The sequence below is a fragment of the Cygnus olor genome, chromosome 10 (genome assembly GCF_009769625.2).
Source record: "Cygnus olor isolate bCygOlo1 chromosome 10, bCygOlo1.pri.v2, whole genome shotgun sequence".
Taxonomy (NCBI): domain Eukaryota; kingdom Metazoa; phylum Chordata; class Aves; order Anseriformes; family Anatidae; genus Cygnus; species Cygnus olor.
Genome location: NC_049178.1, coordinates 7709419 through 7727647, shown reverse-complemented (window position 1 = coordinate 7727647; position 18229 = coordinate 7709419). Strand labels below are relative to the sequence as shown.

Sequence of the window (18229 nt, the reverse complement as noted above, 5' to 3'; positions counted from 1 at the left end):
CATTTCTATACAAAGAGTTAATGTATGATCACTCTGAACAGCATCTGTTTTGCTTATTCTCTCCTCTTCTGAAAGGAATAAAGTGGATGTGTTCTAGAGCATTTATGCAGTGTATAATAAGCCGTGGGAGTATATGCCTGTACAAAACTTTACCTTTTTGGCCAATTCAGAATTATTTTTAAGCTTTCCTAACTCTGTCCAAATGCTGACCGAACAAACATATGCTAATCTGAGGAAAACTGAACTGTCACCTTTCTCTTTCTCTTTACCAGGCATTAATGTTCTGGGTAGTAGATAATTTTCTTATGAAGAAAGGGAAGACAAAAGCTAAACTTGAAGAAAAGGAAGCAGGACAAGATTCAAGAAATGGAAGTAAAGTCCGATATAGGAGAGCAGCATCACATGAAGAGTCAGAGTCAGAAGTATGTAGAGTTCATTACTGCAATTAATGCAACGTCAATCCAGTTCATCCCTCATGCTATTGATTTGACTGTAACATTTTTAACTCGGTTTTGATATTCTTTGCATGTACCTCTAACAGTGGTCCCTAGTATTTGCAATTGAAAACCAGTTAAGAAAAGTTATTGTTGCACCACTCACCGGTTAGTTATTTTCCTTTCAAATGAGCAGGAAGACATAATATATGTAAATGTCACAGATGAACTGTGTTACAAATACTTCTACAGATCTCACATAGAGTACGAAGCTAACAGACCATTCTAATTTGAAGACAGGTTAATGGCTTAAAGTGAGAGGAAGCTGGAGGAGGCAATTGGCCTGATTTTTGTAGAAGTACTTGTCTTTGCTCTTGCAAATAACTTTATAAAAGTGCCCACTTAATATTATTTAGTATAGCTTGCCTGGAGGATGGGCAGTATCTCTGAAGGTAAGTTTTTTGCTTTAGTCAGTTGATGCGTTTAGTCAATTTTCTGCATTCTAGGCAGTGCTGCCTGTATATTTTGTTTTTTAATAAAATGACTATCATATTGCAAACGTTGGTGGGGAGCTTATGCATTCCCTTTCACTTTAACAGCAAGCTGCCTCCACTGTTCTGGAGGTGCTGGAATCAAATCTTTAGGTTAAGAGTCTGTGATTGTAGTAGAGATTAATTTGCATGCATCCTTCTTTGAGGTGCTTGCTTACTTGAGGTTCCAGTAGGGTGCATGACAGAATGCAGTTCTTTGATAGAACTGGCAGTAAATCCAAATTATGTTCGGTAAGCTCTTTCTAGAGCAAATACTAAGGTCCTTTGCAAGGATAAAAAATAGTAAGTTAAAAGTAGAATGAGGAAAGACTGACTTTGATCCATGTTACTCAGAATCTGTAATTTGTTTTTAGATCCTCATTTCAGCAGACGATGAGATGGAGGAATCAGACGCTGAAGAGGACTTGCGTAGACTGACCAACTTGAAGTCCATTAAGAAAAAGAAGCATCGTTTTGGTCTGCCTGTATGACACATTCCCTGACCTGTGTATTTGCAGGTTTCATGGCAAAAACTCCTCAGTCAGTGGGTTTTAATGTTGCAATTGCATCTCCCTTTTCATACAAACTGACTTAAAAGCAAGGTCTACCAACATAATGCAAGCATTTGGAAGACTTGCAGTTCAGTTGCACTACAGACACACTGACCAATTATGCAAGAATGTCTTTTCATCATATGTGAAAACAGCGTTGTTAAGGACTAGTCACTAAGGTGATTTGTATCTGACATTTCAGAGAAGATCATAGAAAACAGATACAGCGATCTTTCATTTATGGTTAGTGAATGATACAGTGTAAGATGTTCTCAAAAAGGCATCTGAATCAACTAAGTTAGTGTGTTTTATTACTAAAACTGGCTTTTGCAGCATAATTCCTAGAGCAGAATAGTTTATGGTTACAAGCTGTAACTTAATGTTATTTTTTTAAAGTACAAATGTTTACTTGCTACCAGGTACCTATGGAACTAATAGGTGGAACAAAGATTTTTTCCAAGTCTCCTCAAATCTATTTGACTATTTTATATTTAAGTTATATTTTCATACAGTTGTATTTAAAGATTCTCTTTGTCAGAGAAAAGGGTGCAGTTCCCTTTTTTGTGCAGAAAAGGTCATAAGATATGTAGTGATAATCATTTTATCCTTGTGTCCCGGTTTAAGACAAAGAGGTTGCAAAGGGAAAGGCTCTCTGTCACTGCTGAAGTCACCAAATATCACTAAAAATGCAGTCCTAAGTGTGCTTTTGACCACATAATTTGAAAGTACCTTTTTTTAATAGGAGGTGTTGTTTGCATATTTGACAAATGTGCACTTTAGTGTATAACGAAAATCTGTTGTGATAGGTTACTTATTTGTGAAATGAATATATCTATGGATGACTGTAAGTATTTTTGTTTCTCTAAGTCTGTTATGTGTACCTCTCGTATAATGCAAGAGAGATGGAACATTTCTTTCACTTTTCCTTGTATAGGGCCTGCCATCCAGGACCTTGATCTGATTGGAGGAGCTGTGCTACAGTATTGTGAATAATTCTGTCCCATACTTGATTTTGTTGAAAAAGCAATCTTCTGTTTAATGCGCTTAAAAATGGGTTTCTTCTGTTTAATTTCCTTTAAGTCTGATTATTCTTTAGTATTTTTAAAAAAGAGAGGTATAATACAGTCACTACAGAATTTCTGCAGTTTTCAGTGTCTGTCTTCTAATAATTGTCAACATGTGCTGCTTTAAAACCCTGCAGACATGTTTTCAGTTACATCCTTTTGCTTTGCAAATTTTCTAAATGATTGTTTCTGACAGCTTTCCTTACGTAGCTAAACCTTGTACAGGACAAGGCGGTGTGTCGAAGAGGTGACAACAGAAATAAATTGCAGATCTGTTTTACAATCTAGACATCAGAAATGTTCCAAGCCTTAAACCAAACAGTTTCATCAGAAAACTGCTCAGAACTTTTTAAGATTTTTTACATTTTTATAGATTTACTAGGTCTTAATGTGATTTATTATCCAGGCCACTTAAATGGGGTTCTTGGGCCTTAGTAAATACTGAACTGTGCGCTCCCTTACTTCTTTTCACTATTCCAGCATTCCTTTTCACCGCTTGGCTGCTGAGGTGAACACAGTGTTCTGAGACTTCAGGTACACTTCGGCGGATCCGGCTGACTAAAAGGGACATTTTACCAAACCTAACGTTTGCAAGTTTAGTTGAGCCACTGACCTCTGTTACTGTGCACTGAAATGTAATAACTGCAATAAGTTTAAATACTAGTGTTTCTTTTAGACTAAATCTAGAAACTAATGACAATGGAAGCTTAATTGAGTTATTCTGAAGTGGGGGTAGGGGGCTGGGGAAATGTCTCTAATCGGTGTTGCCTCTGTTTTAGTTTTGTTTTTTTTTTTTCATTGATTGTGTGACTAGCATCTTCTCTTGATTGTTGACTGTTGGGCAGGCTCATATCTCCAAAAGCACAGTATTTAAAGGAATTCATTTTCATCAACAGGATAGTCTCATACAGCTCACTGTTCCAAAGGGATTCAAGAGCTAGAGCTGGCTCTTGTTGCAAATGTCAGTGTTTATTTTTTAGCATAGGATTTGTTCTATTTCAGATAGTGAAATAAAAGTATTTAACATGTGCTACATACCACTGCACAGTCATTGCTATCCTCGTCAACTGAGCAGCGCACACAAATTTAACTGTACAAGCTTTCATTTTATCTTCCTTTTCCCTCCTCTTCTATAATTACTTAAATTATTGAAATGATTTCTATTTCTAGTCTCATGTTTAGTCTGTGAAATGTCAGTATAAAATTATGGCCTTAATCATGTAAAATATTTGTTTTGAGCAGACCTCAAACTTACTGACCAAGTACAAAACAGTATAAAGCACTATGGAGCAGTTTCTTGAAGGTGGTTATAGCAAAGGTATACAAATACCTATTTTTTTTTCTGTCTTAAGTGCTTAAATGTCACTTGGTTCGAGATTTTGGTATGCCTAGCAAGATGACATAGTAAAGCACTACGAGCCAAAGAGACAGAAGTCAAATATTTTGAATACCACAGTAGTAAAAGGAGTATATCTTCAGAGGGAAAAAACAATTCTAACTTTCTCTACTAAAGTATACAAAATTTATTCCCAACCTTAGCCAAATAACAAAACTGTTTTTTTTCATTTTCTGTTATCATATGGAAGAGAAATGGAAAATGTAAAATTGGCAATTTCCCTCTTTGTAAGGTAAGAATTGGAATTCTCGCAGTAGGTACAAGATTACATGCTCTTGTCAGAAGAGCTTGTGTGTGTGTGTGAGAAGGATGTACCTAGTGCTTCACTATGTCTTACTGCTCATTGAAATGTAGTGGCACTGCAGGCTGAAATAAATTTTTCATCAAGAGTTGATCCAGTAATAATAATATTGCGGCACAACAACATTTGCATTTATGCTCAGATTGGTGCTCTGAGTTAATGCCTGGTAAAGGGACTTCAGGACAACTCATAGCAAAGGTTTACTTCAGGCTGTGCTTAAAAAATGTGATTGTTTAATGAAAATAAGCTATGTAGTATATGCCAAAGTAAGAGAAAGGGATTGTAACTTACCGAAGAAATACAGAAGCACTGGTGCAAACGGAGTTTACCACGAATGGTCAACCTAAATGTATTAACTGTGTCTGGTATCTGACCTGTGACACATTTGCATAAATTTAAAACATTGGTGTCGTCTAATACGTGGTTTTCAAGTTCTGGCTTTGATATGTTCAGGTCCCCTTGTCTTACTTTAAGTAGGTAAATGCTGTATATTAATGTTGCTATCTAAAATGTACTATAGCTTTTCTTCAGGGAAACTCAGAAATTGAGTTGCAAATTAGAGCAATGCAAAGTGATCCCCTCCAACGGATTCCAGCTGCACCTGGGGAGGGAGGAGCGGGCTCGCAGCTCTGCTGAGAGCTGAGCATCACAAGGAATTTCTGCCACTGTGCTTGACTAACCCATGTTTGCAACTTTGCTGTGCTTTTTGCAGGAGAAACCAGTAATGAAAGAGCCACATCAAGTCAGAGTAGATCTACAGCATAGGCGTGCAAACTTTTTTTATGTATTTAAAGTTTCCAGTTCAATTACTGAAAATGACTACTATGGTTTTACAAAGTAAAACTGCAGTATCTTTAAAAAAGGGACTCTTTTGTAGGTGTTTCTGTCTTTGCGTGGGTATCTGTCTCAAACTGAATGTTGGGTTTGTTTGTAAGTAAATTCAGAGTAGAGCCTGTGTGAGCAAAACCAACGAGCTGTATTCTGCTGCCCTCTGTTTGGACCATATTGTTTAATCAGTAGTGTTACCGTAAACTTCTAAGGGTATCTGATGTAATTACATTGTATAATGGTTTACAATAAAGTTTGACTTATTACAGATTTGTACACTTGTTTTATGCTCCTTCTGTTTAAAAGTGAGCATGTTTGAGTGTTTATAATGTGCTGTTGCAGGCATCTGGTTTTGCTAGCGGAGTTTAACCTTGGAACTGCAGATTCAATTTTTTGCACTCCAGTGTCAGTATTAATTTCTGTATATTCTTGTCCTTTAATAGTTAAGTCTCATTTCTTAGGAAGGACTGTTATTCTTAGAAAGCAAATATTTTTTACAACTATAAGAGCCATTGCAAGTTCAAATCTGTGCCCTGAGGAGAGTTTTTGCCCTCAATGTGTGCACACATGGAGAATAACCATCTGTATTTGCAATAGAAAACTCCGGATGTGCACCCTGAGAACTGCTGAAGTTGCAGAACATAGACCCAAAGCCCTCTGGAATGTAGGACTTTGTTAAGGTGCTGTACCATACAGCTGATAATCACAGCCTGCTTTCTGCTTTTGGAGCAAAGCCAGACCTTTTGGTCATTGGCCACAAAAATGTGTGAACTTGAGAATGTCTGAATTTACCTCCAGTATCCTGCCCCTTGGCAGGGTTTTAGCCTAATGCAATAACTTGTTACCCTATCTTATCATTTCTCCCCCTTCTGATGTGTTTGCAGCAGGTAGTAGAAATGAAGGTAGGTGTCTGAGGGTCCTGTTGAGAAGCTGGTGAAGCGCTGTGTATCACAAAACTCACATAGTCTCTCCTTGTGAGACAGACGGGCTGTGTGGGGCTGTCTGGTTGTAGGACCAAGTAGCCTCTCTGTACCCCATCTCCAGAGGGCAACATGCTGGAGATGAGCAACGTCGCCCTGCTGACTTCCATCACCATTACTTCACAAAGCAAAATGAGAAGAGGAGAAGTAGTGCTGTCTGAAGAAGACATCACTCCTACACGCTGTGTAGTACAGAGTTGTCTCTGCTTACCAAAGGGTGCTGCAGTAAACACTTGCACTTCTCTGGTTATATCCAACAAAATGAGCATAGCCCAAGCTTGCTTCCCATCCCGCCTGGTTTTGGAGGCTATAAAGATGCTGTCTTACTCTTCAGGTGTCTTGTTCCCTAGCTGAAGTGTCTAGCATCTATTTCCCGAAGTGCTGAAGGAATTAGGAGGGCTATCAAGAAGGAGAACTGCCTTGCCGTGAAGCTGTAACCTGAACCATAAAGGTAGGTCACACCTTCATGCCAAAACAGAGTAGAAATCCTGTTATCAGTGGGCTTCTGCTGGTTTCACCACTTCTATCTGGGCAGAAGCAGATTGGTTTGTCGGCTGGGCTGGGCCTGCAGTATCAATTCACAATTACCTCAGTTATTCCTCTCTTCTGTTTGTGCATTACTTTCATTACTTATCACTTACTATACACAGGCAGCCCTATCCCCATACCCACCACCTCCTTAAAGGGAAGTCAAAGAATAATCTTCACCGTATTGAGCTTGGCAGTCCACTGAGTAAGCAGGTTCCTGCAGAAGTCACATCTGCTGTAAGATCCCTCCTGTCTTGTGGAAATCGCAGTGGTCAGATGTGTACATTTACTAAATTCCCCATGGTCATCACCAAATTTTCATCCTAACCATTCTTCGCCAAAGGAGTTTTACACACTTCAAACTGCAGAGGAAAATGAAAGAGAGTTAGCTTAATAGCCACTATGAAATGGATGAGCTGTTTTTTGTCACTCTTGTCCTACTCAAAAGATCACAGGGCTTCAGTCAGGTGAGCAGGATTCCTACTTAGAAAAGGTAGTAATGGGAGATTTAGGTTGGGTTTTCTTGTTAAGAAAAATTAGCCCACGCTCCATAAGAAGAAACAATCATGATAGTTCCTCATCTTTGGTTTAAGTAATGTACAATTAAAGCAAAGAAAAAGGATTTGCACAAGCCGTGCTAAACACCTTAGCAAAAATTCAGGATATGCTGCCTCCCTCTCCGGATGCCTCAGCACCAATCCCCATGGAAGAAATGTTTTCCGTAAACCTGATGGTTTTTCTTTCCACTCTGGTAATCTTACAAAAGGTACTGTCATTTCACGGAAACTTTTCCTCCATTTTACTAAGCTGTGGATTTGAAATAGAAATTTAACATTAGGAATGGTTAAGTACATAGCATCCAAAATGCTGCTTAACTTACAAATAATTGCTCCACAGTCACATAAAAGAAGGCATCATCTCGGGCCTGGAGAGAGTTCATTTACAGGTAAGATGGACCCACAGATATGGGGGATAGTTCACAACTGACAAATCCCGGTCTTGATTGCAGTTTGCCAATGCTGTGGCACTGATGCAATGTTTTCATAATGAAAAAAAATGCCAATTTTATTTTACTTCCTGTGTCTCTCTGTAGCCTAAACAAATCACAGGCAGAGCCTGAGAAAAGGCTGGAGAAGATTTGTCGCTACAGCAGTCACCATTCCTGATAAACGATGTCAGGAGTTATGCCAAGTCCACCTTTCCCATGGTAAAGTACCTGGCTGGAGTCTTGGTGCTTTCTAAGTGTCAAGCATAGTCACAGAAGTGTAGTAGTAGTAGTAGTGGTAGTAGTAGTATGCATGATGCAAAGAATTAATGTTATATATATATAAGGGGGGAAACAGCTCCCCACCCAACCCTCTCCTGGTAATAAAAATTATAACTCATGCGTAAGACTTTCTTTTTTCTATTTAATTAAAAATTAGCTTGGGAACAAATCTTAAAAGTTTTGGAGAAGGTTTTACTACTGCCAGCACATACAGTAGGGAAAACTGAATTTATTCATGTGTGAATAATCCACTCTTATATGTACAACAGATGAACTGGTTAAACTTACTAATCCTGCTGTAAACAGAAAGTGATTTTACTCTCTGAAGTATGTAACAGCCAGCTGGCATCAGAGTGAGCTCAGGAATAAGGTTGTAAGGGTAAAACTATATCCTATCCATCTCATTAACTCCAAAACACACAACGCTGGTTCCTGTGCAAAAGAGAATTAAGGCGCAGTGTAATGCTTTTGATGTTAGGTTTATATAACCTTTACAGAAAGCATATTTTCTTATGCTGGGAATGAACAAAGACGACTTTTTTTTTTTTTCCTATCAAGAGAATTCAGAGTCAATTTTGTGTCTGTAGCAAACTTTCGCCTTTTAAAGTTATAAGTAGAGCCCCAGTGGACTCCCCTGGAAGTTGTTTTTGCTGTGGATTGGGCTTCTCCACGGTCTCACTGCCACAGCTGTCTGCTCTCGTCACTCCTGAACTTCATCTGTCCCCAGGCACACAGCGCGGCAAATCCTGCCAGCCCTAGTCATAGCTAAGAATAAACCTTTCAACAACAGCCTGTGTCAACCCGAATCATCCTGGGATCTGGTTTGGGAAAGTGACCCAGCTAATGACTTCACGTTAGATGCTCTATATAAGCTGAGAGGAAAAAAACAGGCACACACACAGTGCACAGGCTGGATTTAATCAAAGCCGGGAAACTACCTTGGAAAGGATTTCAGGCGAGTGAGCGCTGCAGTTATGTCACAGGTATGGGGGCATTGTGCTGGGCTGGCTCTCGTTCGAGCAGCTTACCTGACAAATCTGTACTTATTTTAGATGGTTTGCTCGAAATATCTTATTAGCAAGTTATTCTTGTTAAGCAGTGAATTGTCTCATCTACTTGGATTGTTTGATTACGTTGAAATATTTTAAACCACTTTATTTATATAGTTTAACAAATAAGGTTTTAAGGGCAATTATTATATGGAGAAGGAAAGCAGCTGCTCTCTACATGGTTAACTGAGTTTTTAAACATTCTTTTTTTTTTTTTTTTTAACCCTACGTACTTTGTTTCTGTAGGAAGGAAAAAAGCATTTCCGCTGCTCCATTTTGGGCTGTTTTACTGAAGGTTTTCTGCTTTTCCTACACACTGTCTCAGCCAATTATTTGAAATTTTGACAGTAGTTTGAAAAGATGTGTCTAGACTGAATGTGCTGCTATGTAAAGCTTAACATGCAAGAAAAGAAAGCGTGACTGAAAACTGTAGCTGTTATACACCACTTGAGATGGAAATTTTGCACTACACGTTTTTGTGTTCATCTTGTAGTTCAATCAGTAGTTTTTCTTGACTGTGTTCCCCAATATTCCATGTTTCAAAGTGATCTTAAAACTAGCTCAGAAATGTTGAGTTTTTCACATAAGTCCTATGTTTTCAGCCCAAGCTACATGTACCTGTCAGAGTTCCCCCCATAGCAAGGGTTTTATGTGGTGGGTGAGATAAAGAACGTGGGATGGGCAGTGGAGCATAGTCCTTCAGCCACACGGAGTAGTATGGTTCTGCTTATTTTCTTTACTCCAAAGAAAAAGAGACTTAAAAACAACATTGCATGTCTCATAAACCAACACTGAGTTGGGACAGGAGGAGATAAAGGCCAGGCAGGACCGCTGTGCTGGCTGGGGATGGCTGCTGGCAAACCCTGCTTACAAATGTGCTTGTGTCAGTAGTAATTAACAGTCATGTGGCTCCAACACCAGCAGCTACTGGTGCTGCTGGCAAGATTGGCACTCGCCTCTGTGGCTCGTGGTCACCTTTCTGTGTGGCACTGTTGCTTTTTAGCTGGGAGACAGCTAATCCACAGACAATCCTGTTGGAAAATCCAGCTGTAATCAAAGCATAAGAGGTTTTACTTTAAAGCTGAGTGGAATTCAACAGTTCTGCTCACCCTGCCTGTGTCTCAGTGCATATCGAGTGCCTTCTTTTCCTACCTTCTGTCCCCAAGAAGTCCCTTGTCCTGATGGAAAGAAGCCTCACAGTTACTGCCTCTTGCCAACAACAGGCGAAGGGCGTCAGCAGATTTCATATTCCTGCTAACAAAATGAGGTATTTTTTCCCTTTTCTGCATTGGAACCAACACATTTGTTTCCTGTGGACTATGCCAAAGACCCATCACCAGCCAGTTCTTGTTACAGATGGACAAATGAAATGCTGGCTATGGAGCTATTTGGTTCACCAGCTAACCCATCAAAAGTTGCTGTGAATTTTGAAGAGTTTGCTCTCAGCTCTTTCTTTCTTTGGATACTCGTAGAGTGTTTTTCCCAGAGATCTCATGAGTGTTTTGTTTCCTACAACACATGTAGATGGGATTGACAGCGAGCTATTCCGAGCGTTCCTGGGAGTTTATAGCCAGACGGAACTATGCCGAAGTCTCCAGTGCAGCCTGGCATGCATGTGCTGTCTCTGCAAACCCCCCGAGACTCACTGCTCAAGCCCTTTGCAGGCCTTGGGGATTTGTTCCCCTCCACAACCATTTTTAGCTTTACGGGCAGTGGCCCAGGAATGTACAACCGGGCTCCACCACTGCCAAAACCCAAATCAGGAGCCCTGCATATGTAGCGATGGGCAGAGAAGTTTCTTGCTGATAAATAAATACATTAAAGTTGGAATGCCCACATCTCATCTTCTTTTTAATCCCATCTCCTGTTGAGGGTGGTGAATCTGATCCCCCTGCACCCCACCATAAGGTCTTCCTGGTGGGACCTTGGCACCCAGTCCTTGAAAATAGTAAAATGAAGAGGGGAATGTTAATAGTTCTGATTGATGTAGTGTTCAACTTTGAGGTGCTGATTTAAAGGTAGGGATGTTCTTCCATCTTTTTCTGATTTTCTTCTAGCAAACCGTAAACGGGTTAGTACTTGGACATTCTAGTGTACCACCTGATGATGCCTCTATTTCTGTATTGGATTTCCTGTTCCTTCTCCAGATTCTGAGTCCAGAATGTGTTCAGTAGGTGCTTGTCAAAAACCCCTTTGAGTGCTGAGATACTTTTGTTCCCTAAATTTAAATCAATAACTATGGGCCAAGTCTTAAGTTTATTCCAACTAGATCAAACTGGACTTCTTTAGGAAATCAGTCAGAGAGATTCTGATGTAGTGGTAGACAGTGGCTGAGCATAATTTAGCAATGAAGTAGGTTTGGTTTTGGTGTTTGTTTTTTTTTTAATGTTTTTTGTTTGCTTGTTTGTTTTCCCTGAACATTGGACAAATTCTTTAATTACCAATCTATCTTGGTCTTTATTTGCAAAAGGACCAGGCAGGCATCTGCCCTGTCTCTTTCAAAGGCTGGGCAATCAGAAGACAAATTTAGAACCAGAATGGTGGCAACAGATTTTGGAAAGGTAATGAAATCCTGCCCTGATGTGGAGTTGTGGTTGTGTAGAGATCTGGAGTAGTTGAGCGTTTATTCTCAGAGTTGCAATAGGTGGAATACAGAATTAGCAACTCTGTATGTTGTAGCCGTTAGGTTCAGACCTCTTTGTTCCCTACGTTTCTAAACATGAAATACTGATGAGTGGGCAATACTTTTGTTTCATAGCCAGCCCCTGTGAAAAAGAAGCGTCCTCCAGTGAAGGAAGAAGATCTCAAAGGAGCTAGAGGAAATCTTTCCAAAAACCAGGAAATTAAATCTAAAACCTACCAAGTCATGAAGCAGTGTGGTAAGTCTCTTCTCCTTGATGGAAATAATAAGAAACCTTACAAACTAAAACATGGACTTAATTGTTGTCTTCAGTGAAGGAGTGCACCTCAGAAACAGCAGCAGGCAATGCTCTCACATCCCCTGGCCTGGCTGCACAGAATCCTTGAATCCATCATCTTGTTGGCATCCATAGGTGCCAACAGGGCTGTGCTTCAAGTGATTTTTTCTCCCTGTCTGGACAAAGTGGGAGGGAGAGCTCTGACTTTGCCTTCTGAGCCAGAGTTCAAAACAAATCCTGGTCCCACAGTCAGAGCGGTTGCCAAAGTTGAAGACCTGGATGTTTGGTCATCAACTAGGGCCTCTCAGGTGTACAAATTTGATGTGTTTGAGATGAAACACGTGCTGGGGGGGATAAAGGACAGAAGGTGAGAGAGAAGAGAGTGGGTGCTCGCACTGAATGCTCCTGGCGCTCTGTTTTTTTTGGCTTTTCCATCAATAGTGGGAGGGTACAAGGAAAAATGATGAATTTCAACTCCTTTTCAGGGTGATATCCTGAACCTCACAGTAGGTTTTTAAGCACCTACAGGGACTTGGGGTGGTCAGTCTTGACGACCACCTACAGATGCTGGAAGCTGCCCTGTGCTTGGAATGAGAGTGCTGTGTTTTACTGTTTGGGAAGTTGATGGACTGATGAAATAATTATCAAATGTTTGTATGTTTTAGCTGCAGTAACACCAATGCTAACTGATTCACTGATTGCCTCCTCTCCTGGTTTTCTTTTCCAAGAACAAATGGGCTCTGCAGCACCTTCCATATTCAGCCGAGATCGGACTGGAGGTGAAACAGTCTTTGAGAAACCTAAAGATGAACCGGCCAAAAGTGTCTTTGGTTGACAGCTGAGCTGAAAGTGATTGTTGAGATGATTGTTGTAACATTTTCCCAATTTTCTACCCCTTACACTAACCTCACTGTAGACCTAAATAGCTGATTTCTACCTTAAGTCATTAAAAAGTGAATGGACTCATGTCAAAGGGTATAACTTCCATTTTATTTTTTATTAAGTGCATTCTTTGTGTTGAATGGTGTTTGCTATAATGGTTTAACTGAAAAAATGGTTGTTGGACACTGCTTGGCATACTGTAGTGACCAATTTTAACTCAGACTTAGATTAATTCTGTGGGCTTTTTGCCATCACTAGCTATGATCTAAACGTCAAAAGCAAAGAATAAATATTCAGATGACACCATTTTAGTGTCCGTGCAATTTCTTCACACTGCTTTCACAGAGAGGGAAGTAAGAAGCTGACTGAATGAGCACTGCAGAATCACTGACATCTGTTCTGGCCACGGCAGCACCCCAGGGAGGCCTCCTGGTGCTGGGAGAGGTGGCAGCTCCCTCATGGCCTCCTCAGGGCAGCACCTCAATCATTACCGCCATGGTGAGAGAAGATGACAGGCAGCACCACAACTGGTTTCCTTAAGAAAAATAAAGATGCTGTTGCTGCTTTTAAGAAACACGCATTTTATAAATGTGTTTATAATGTGTTTTGTTTACAAATGTTATGGACAAGGTTAGTGCAAGTGTCACAGAATTAACCACTTACCTGTGTGCAGCAGCTGTGCTGTGGATTTAGTAAAAGAAGGATCACTCTTTTCTCCTCTTCCCAGCTCCTTCACCTCCTATTCATGTTTTCCAGGGGCAAACCCAGCCAACAGTTTAAAACTCCAAAGAGTTTTAAAAGAGCCTTATTTTGCCTATTTTTCAATTTCAGGGATTATTCTCTGCAGCTGAGGCACTGCTTCCTCTCTGCTGTTCACCGCTCTTCCTCAAGAGTGGCAGCACAGCCTCTTTCTCTCTGAAGGACCAAGCTTCAAGAACTAAAATACTGAAGAAAAAAACTCTCACTCCAATACTGCCAGAACTGTCCCCGCATCAGGTTTAACTACACCTCCTTAATTAATCTGTGAGGAAGAATTGGCAGGAGGTTGCTTATCAATTAGAAAAGAAAATGGAGAAGGACAACTGGGGCTAAATGGTGTTCACACTTTCTTTGTATGCTGCAAGTGATTGAATATTGCAGATTTGCTTGGAAGTGGTGAAACCAGAAAGGAGGAGGAGGGGTGCTGTATTTCAGACCCATCTTTGGGTATGTTGGTGCTGATTTAGCACAGCACGGAGACCTTTGCCTCCTGCAGACACACAGCACAAATGTGGCAGGGAAGCAAGACAAGTTATCTATCTGGAAAGTGGGGTTTTGCTAAGAGCTTTATTTCCATGATGTCTTCAGGTTCAATTATTTGTGATGGTTCACTGTGTGACACTAAGAGCTCAGGTTCAGGAATCTCTATTTCATGTTCTCCCTTTTAAGAGGGATCTCATCTAAAAATATATGCATTGGAGGTAAATGTGTATCCCTGGGACAAAACTTCTCCCCACTTGTGACTGCAGGGTTTGTGCTCTCCCTTATGAACTGAAGCAATCCTGTGCTGGAAGTTACTGGTGGCTGCTGCAGGACTGGAGCTGTTTGTAGGTGAGAGAACAATTGTAACAGCTGTCTGGAGAAATGCTGTCGTCTTTTTCTTCATCCCTTTGTATGTAATACATCCAGCCATGGGAAATGTGGTTTCTTCCTTTTTTCCTTCATTTTCATAGAGGAATAGTGACAGGGGAGTGTCTGACTGCCTCCAGAAAGTGAGTTTTCATGTCCTTTTGCACTCAAAAGTATCTCCTGTTGTCATGATGGCTTTAAATCTTTCCTCCAAGGGTCTGAAGTCATTTCACAGCATGTTCATTCCTCAGAGTAAGGAACACCGAGTGCTGAAGGATCAGACCTGTGCCCAGCACACCACCAACATCAGCAAGGATGGCTGCTATTAGGATTCATATAGAAACAGCCGGATGCCTCTATTGAAAACATCTCAGGATGCCTAAATCTGTGCAGCTCAAGCAGCTGTTCAACATCCGAGTGATAGTACATAGGGGTATTAGAAAACCAATGACAGATCCACTTAATTACAGCTAAACCTTTAGCTCTTGGGGATCTTAGGCCACTAAGTATATAATTCTATGCATTTTAAGGGCTTAAAGCACTACATGTGTTAAAGAAGTTAAATGAAATTTTTCTCTCTTAAAATATACACATTTACGTGCCTTGCTATAGATGATACTGTATTTACAAGTAGCATACTTTGCCTGGAAGTAGCAAAGTTTGTTGTTGTTGTTGTTTTTTGTTTGTTTGTTTGTTTTAATTTATTTAAAGCAGGAGACTTTTAAGACCAGGCTGTGCTTAACAGACTCTTTTATGATGAACTTGTAAACTACTGCTGAAGTAGTAAATTAATGAGCCCTGCATTAGCAGTTTCTTCCCAAAAGGTCACTGGAAGCCTACTCTCCATGTAGGAGAATAATGGCATCACCTACTATGAAGTTGTAAATGGAAAAAGGCTGTCAAAAAGCAATATGAAAAAGTTTTGTGTTTCTTTTTTGTTTGTGTGGAGGGGCTGCAGGTCCAGTGTAGAAAGAGTTATCGGCCATCCTGGAGTTGTCAGCATGGGGCAGATAGGCAGAGAAATCATGTTGGTGTGGGCAGGATCCAGCCTTCACCAGCTGGTGGCTGCAGGCAGAGAGGTCTTTTCCATGTGTTTCCAGAGCACATGTCCCCACAGTGCCAGCCGATAGCATATTAACATATTTGTATTTGGATGTTCATAAAATCCATACTGGAACCAAGGGCTGTGGATGCCTAAGAGTTCATCTGAGCTCCAAGGGGGTGTTATTTTTCCTCTCCTGGTGTTATTTCAAGATTTCAGAATATTTTTTTGTCTTGCACCAGGCTATGAATGAATAAATAAAGCCCTCTAAAAGCTTTCCAATTAGACAAGTGAACATTAGTGATTTCTAGGGGAGAATCCCTAGAAATATGGCACAGAAATGGCTCGGGACCATTTGCTTGCTGCTCCCCATAGAATGGCTCAGTTGGAAGGGACCTCAAAGATCATCTAGTTCCAACCCCCTGTCATAGGCAGGGATGCCACCCACTACATCAGGTCGGCCAAGGCCCCATCCAGCCTGGCATTGAACACCTCCAAGGATGGGGCATCCACACCTTCTCTGGGCAACCTGTTCCAGTGTTACTCACTACCCTTACAGTGAAGAATTTCCTCCTAGTGTCTTGTCTGAATTTATCCACTTTTAGTTTAACACCCTTCCCCCTTGTCCTGTCATTACCTACCCGAATAAAGAGTCCATCTCCATCTTTTTTATTAGACACCTTTAGGTATTGAAAGGCCACAATGAGGTCTCCACGGAGCCTTCTCTTCTCCAGAATGAACATCCCCAGCTCTCTCAGCCTTTCTTCATAGGAGAGGTGCTCCAGCCCTCTGATCAACTTTGTGGCCCTCCTCTGGACCCGCTCTAACAGCCCCACATCCTTCTTGTGCTGGGGGCCCCAGACGTGGATGCAGCACTCCAAGTGGGACCTCACGAGGGCAGAGCAGAGGGGGACAATCACCTCCCTCCCCTGCTGGCCACTCCTTTGGTGATGCAGCCCAGGATACTGTTGGCCTTCTGGGCTGCAAGCACACACAGCTGGCTCATGTCGAGCTTCTCATCCACCACAACCCCCAAGCCCTTCTCTGCAGGGCTGCTCTCAAATGAGTTCTTCTCACAGTCTGTACTCATGCCTGGGATTGCCCCGACCCAGGTGTAGCACCTTGCACTTGGACTTGGACCTCATTAGGTTCACGCGGGTCCACTTCTCAAGCTTGTCCAGGTCCCTCTGGATGTCATCCCTTCCTTCTCGTGTATCAACTGCACCACTCAGCTTGGTATCACCTGCAAAGTTGCTGAGGGTGCACTATAGCTATATCACTGATGAAGATACTGAAAAGCACCAGTCCCAAGACAGGCCCCTGAGGGACACTGCTCATCACTGGTCTCCACCTGGACATAGAACCATTGACCACTACTCTCTGGGTGCAGCCATCAAGCCAAGTCCTTATCCACCAGATGGTCCACCTTTCAATCCATATCTTTCAAATTTAGAGATTAGGATATCATGTGGGACTTTGTCAAAGGCCTTACAGAAGTCCAAGTAGATGACATCATTTGGTCTTACCTTGTCGACTGATGCAATCACTCCGTCATAGAAAGACACCAGATTGCTCAGACATGATTTACCCCTGGTGAAGCCATGCTGGCTGTCCCAGATCACCTCCTTGTCCTGCATGTGCCCATGTTTCATCTCGATTCCCCTTTACGTAGAGCTGAGGAGATGACCTTTTCAAATGGGTTTTCTCCATTGTCTGTTTACCATATTGCCTAAAAAACCAATTACTTTCCCAAAATGTGTTTGAAATGCTTTGTGAAAGAGGCAGACATCACAACTACTCGGATGGAGAAATATCCTTGAAATAGTCATGCAAGATGTCTTTAGATAGGAAACTACCTAAATGCCAATTGAGTGAGCAGATATTTTAGGAATTTTGTTAGTACAATGTTATCCATGAGTATTTACATATAAAAATGTGGACAGAACTTACTTTTCCAGGGCAACAAACCAACCATGAACCAACAAAAACTTCACAAGAACTGTTTGATGGCCCTCTTAGATAGCAACTTTATTATAAAATAAGAGGTGAAAACAGTCATTCCACTCAATTTACAGGTAAATTCAGGTGCAGAGCTATCCCAGCACTAAACTTTTGTTTAAATAGCCCTGCTGGATGCACAGGTGCAAGACAACGTTGCAGAATCCGTGGTGGATGCACTGCAGCTGTGTTAGGGCTGAGGCCAGATGCACTCCTGTGCACAGCTGTTGTTGCACAGATTTTTGAAAAGTTCATGGCTTCTTTGTACACTTATATATGTTGCACGGTCTTAGCACCTCTCTGGGGAGTCCAGGCAAGGTCTGATTACCTTTTGTCACTGCTTAGCTGAAAAACCAACAATTGGCATTGCTATTTGTCAAGCTGGTTAAGAGACAGCAAAAAGGATGTTTCAAGAGCACTACTCAGTGTCTCTCATGGGCCAGTTGGGCAAGATGGTACAAGGTTTGAAGAAGTCACCAGCTACAAAATCTCACATGGATGTCACATGTCTTGGCAACCTCCAAATCTCTGAAGTGCTTGAGATAATGTCAATTGTTCCTTTTTTTTTTTTTTTTTTTTTCTTTTTCTTTTTCCAAGTTGTTACTGCTGGGCATGATAGAGATCCATGTATCCAAGAAGGCACAGACCTGTTCAGCTGCCTATGGGATTTTACATGCCCCAGTAGAATCTCAGTTTAAACAGAAAGCACAAGGATTTCTTTGCTTTATGCTTTATGAAACATTAAAATTCTAACATTTAACAGCAAAGAGCTGTTGGAAAAAATAAACTTTAACTGAGCCCAAGTTTTACGTATGTTTGACATGTAAATATTATGTTTCTGTGTCTCTTCAAA

At 41.0% G+C, this 18229-nt stretch overlaps 2 protein-coding genes across 3 annotated transcripts in view; both read left to right on the top strand.

Moving 5' to 3' along the window:
- Positions 1-5372, top strand: part of LOC121075731 (store-operated calcium entry regulator STIMATE-like) — a 32478-nt gene extending 27106 nt beyond the window's left edge. Inside the window, exons 7-9 of one of the 2 annotated variants that reach the window (XM_040569274.1) lie at positions 273-422; positions 1339-1449; positions 2450-5372. In XM_040569274.1, coding sequence (XP_040425208.1) covers positions 273-422; positions 1339-1449; positions 2450-2476 — 288 coding nt within the window. In that variant the 3' untranslated portion in view covers positions 2477-5372. Of the gene's footprint in view, positions 1-272; positions 423-1338 lie in introns of both variants that reach the window. The other variant, XM_040569275.1, reaches the window with a different exon arrangement.
- Positions 5373-8555: 3183 nt separating this feature from the next.
- MUSTN1 (musculoskeletal, embryonic nuclear protein 1) lies at positions 8556-13034 on the top strand. Its single transcript, XM_040569276.1, has 3 exons — positions 8556-8862; positions 11687-11807; positions 12575-13034. The coding sequence occupies exons 1-3, from the start codon at positions 8854-8856 to the stop codon at positions 12679-12681; spliced, it is 237 nt and encodes a 78-aa protein (XP_040425210.1). The 5' UTR covers positions 8556-8853; the 3' UTR covers positions 12682-13034.
- Positions 13035-18229: the final 5195 nt, after the last annotated feature.

What these genes read in the sequence shown, in the direction of transcription:
- MUSTN1 (XM_040569276.1), top strand. An exon ending in CCAAGTCATGAAGCAGTGTG is followed by an intron (nt 11,808 to 12,574) that starts GTAAGTCTCTTC and finishes TTCTTTTCCAAG; the next exon opens with AACAAATGGGCTCTGCAGCA.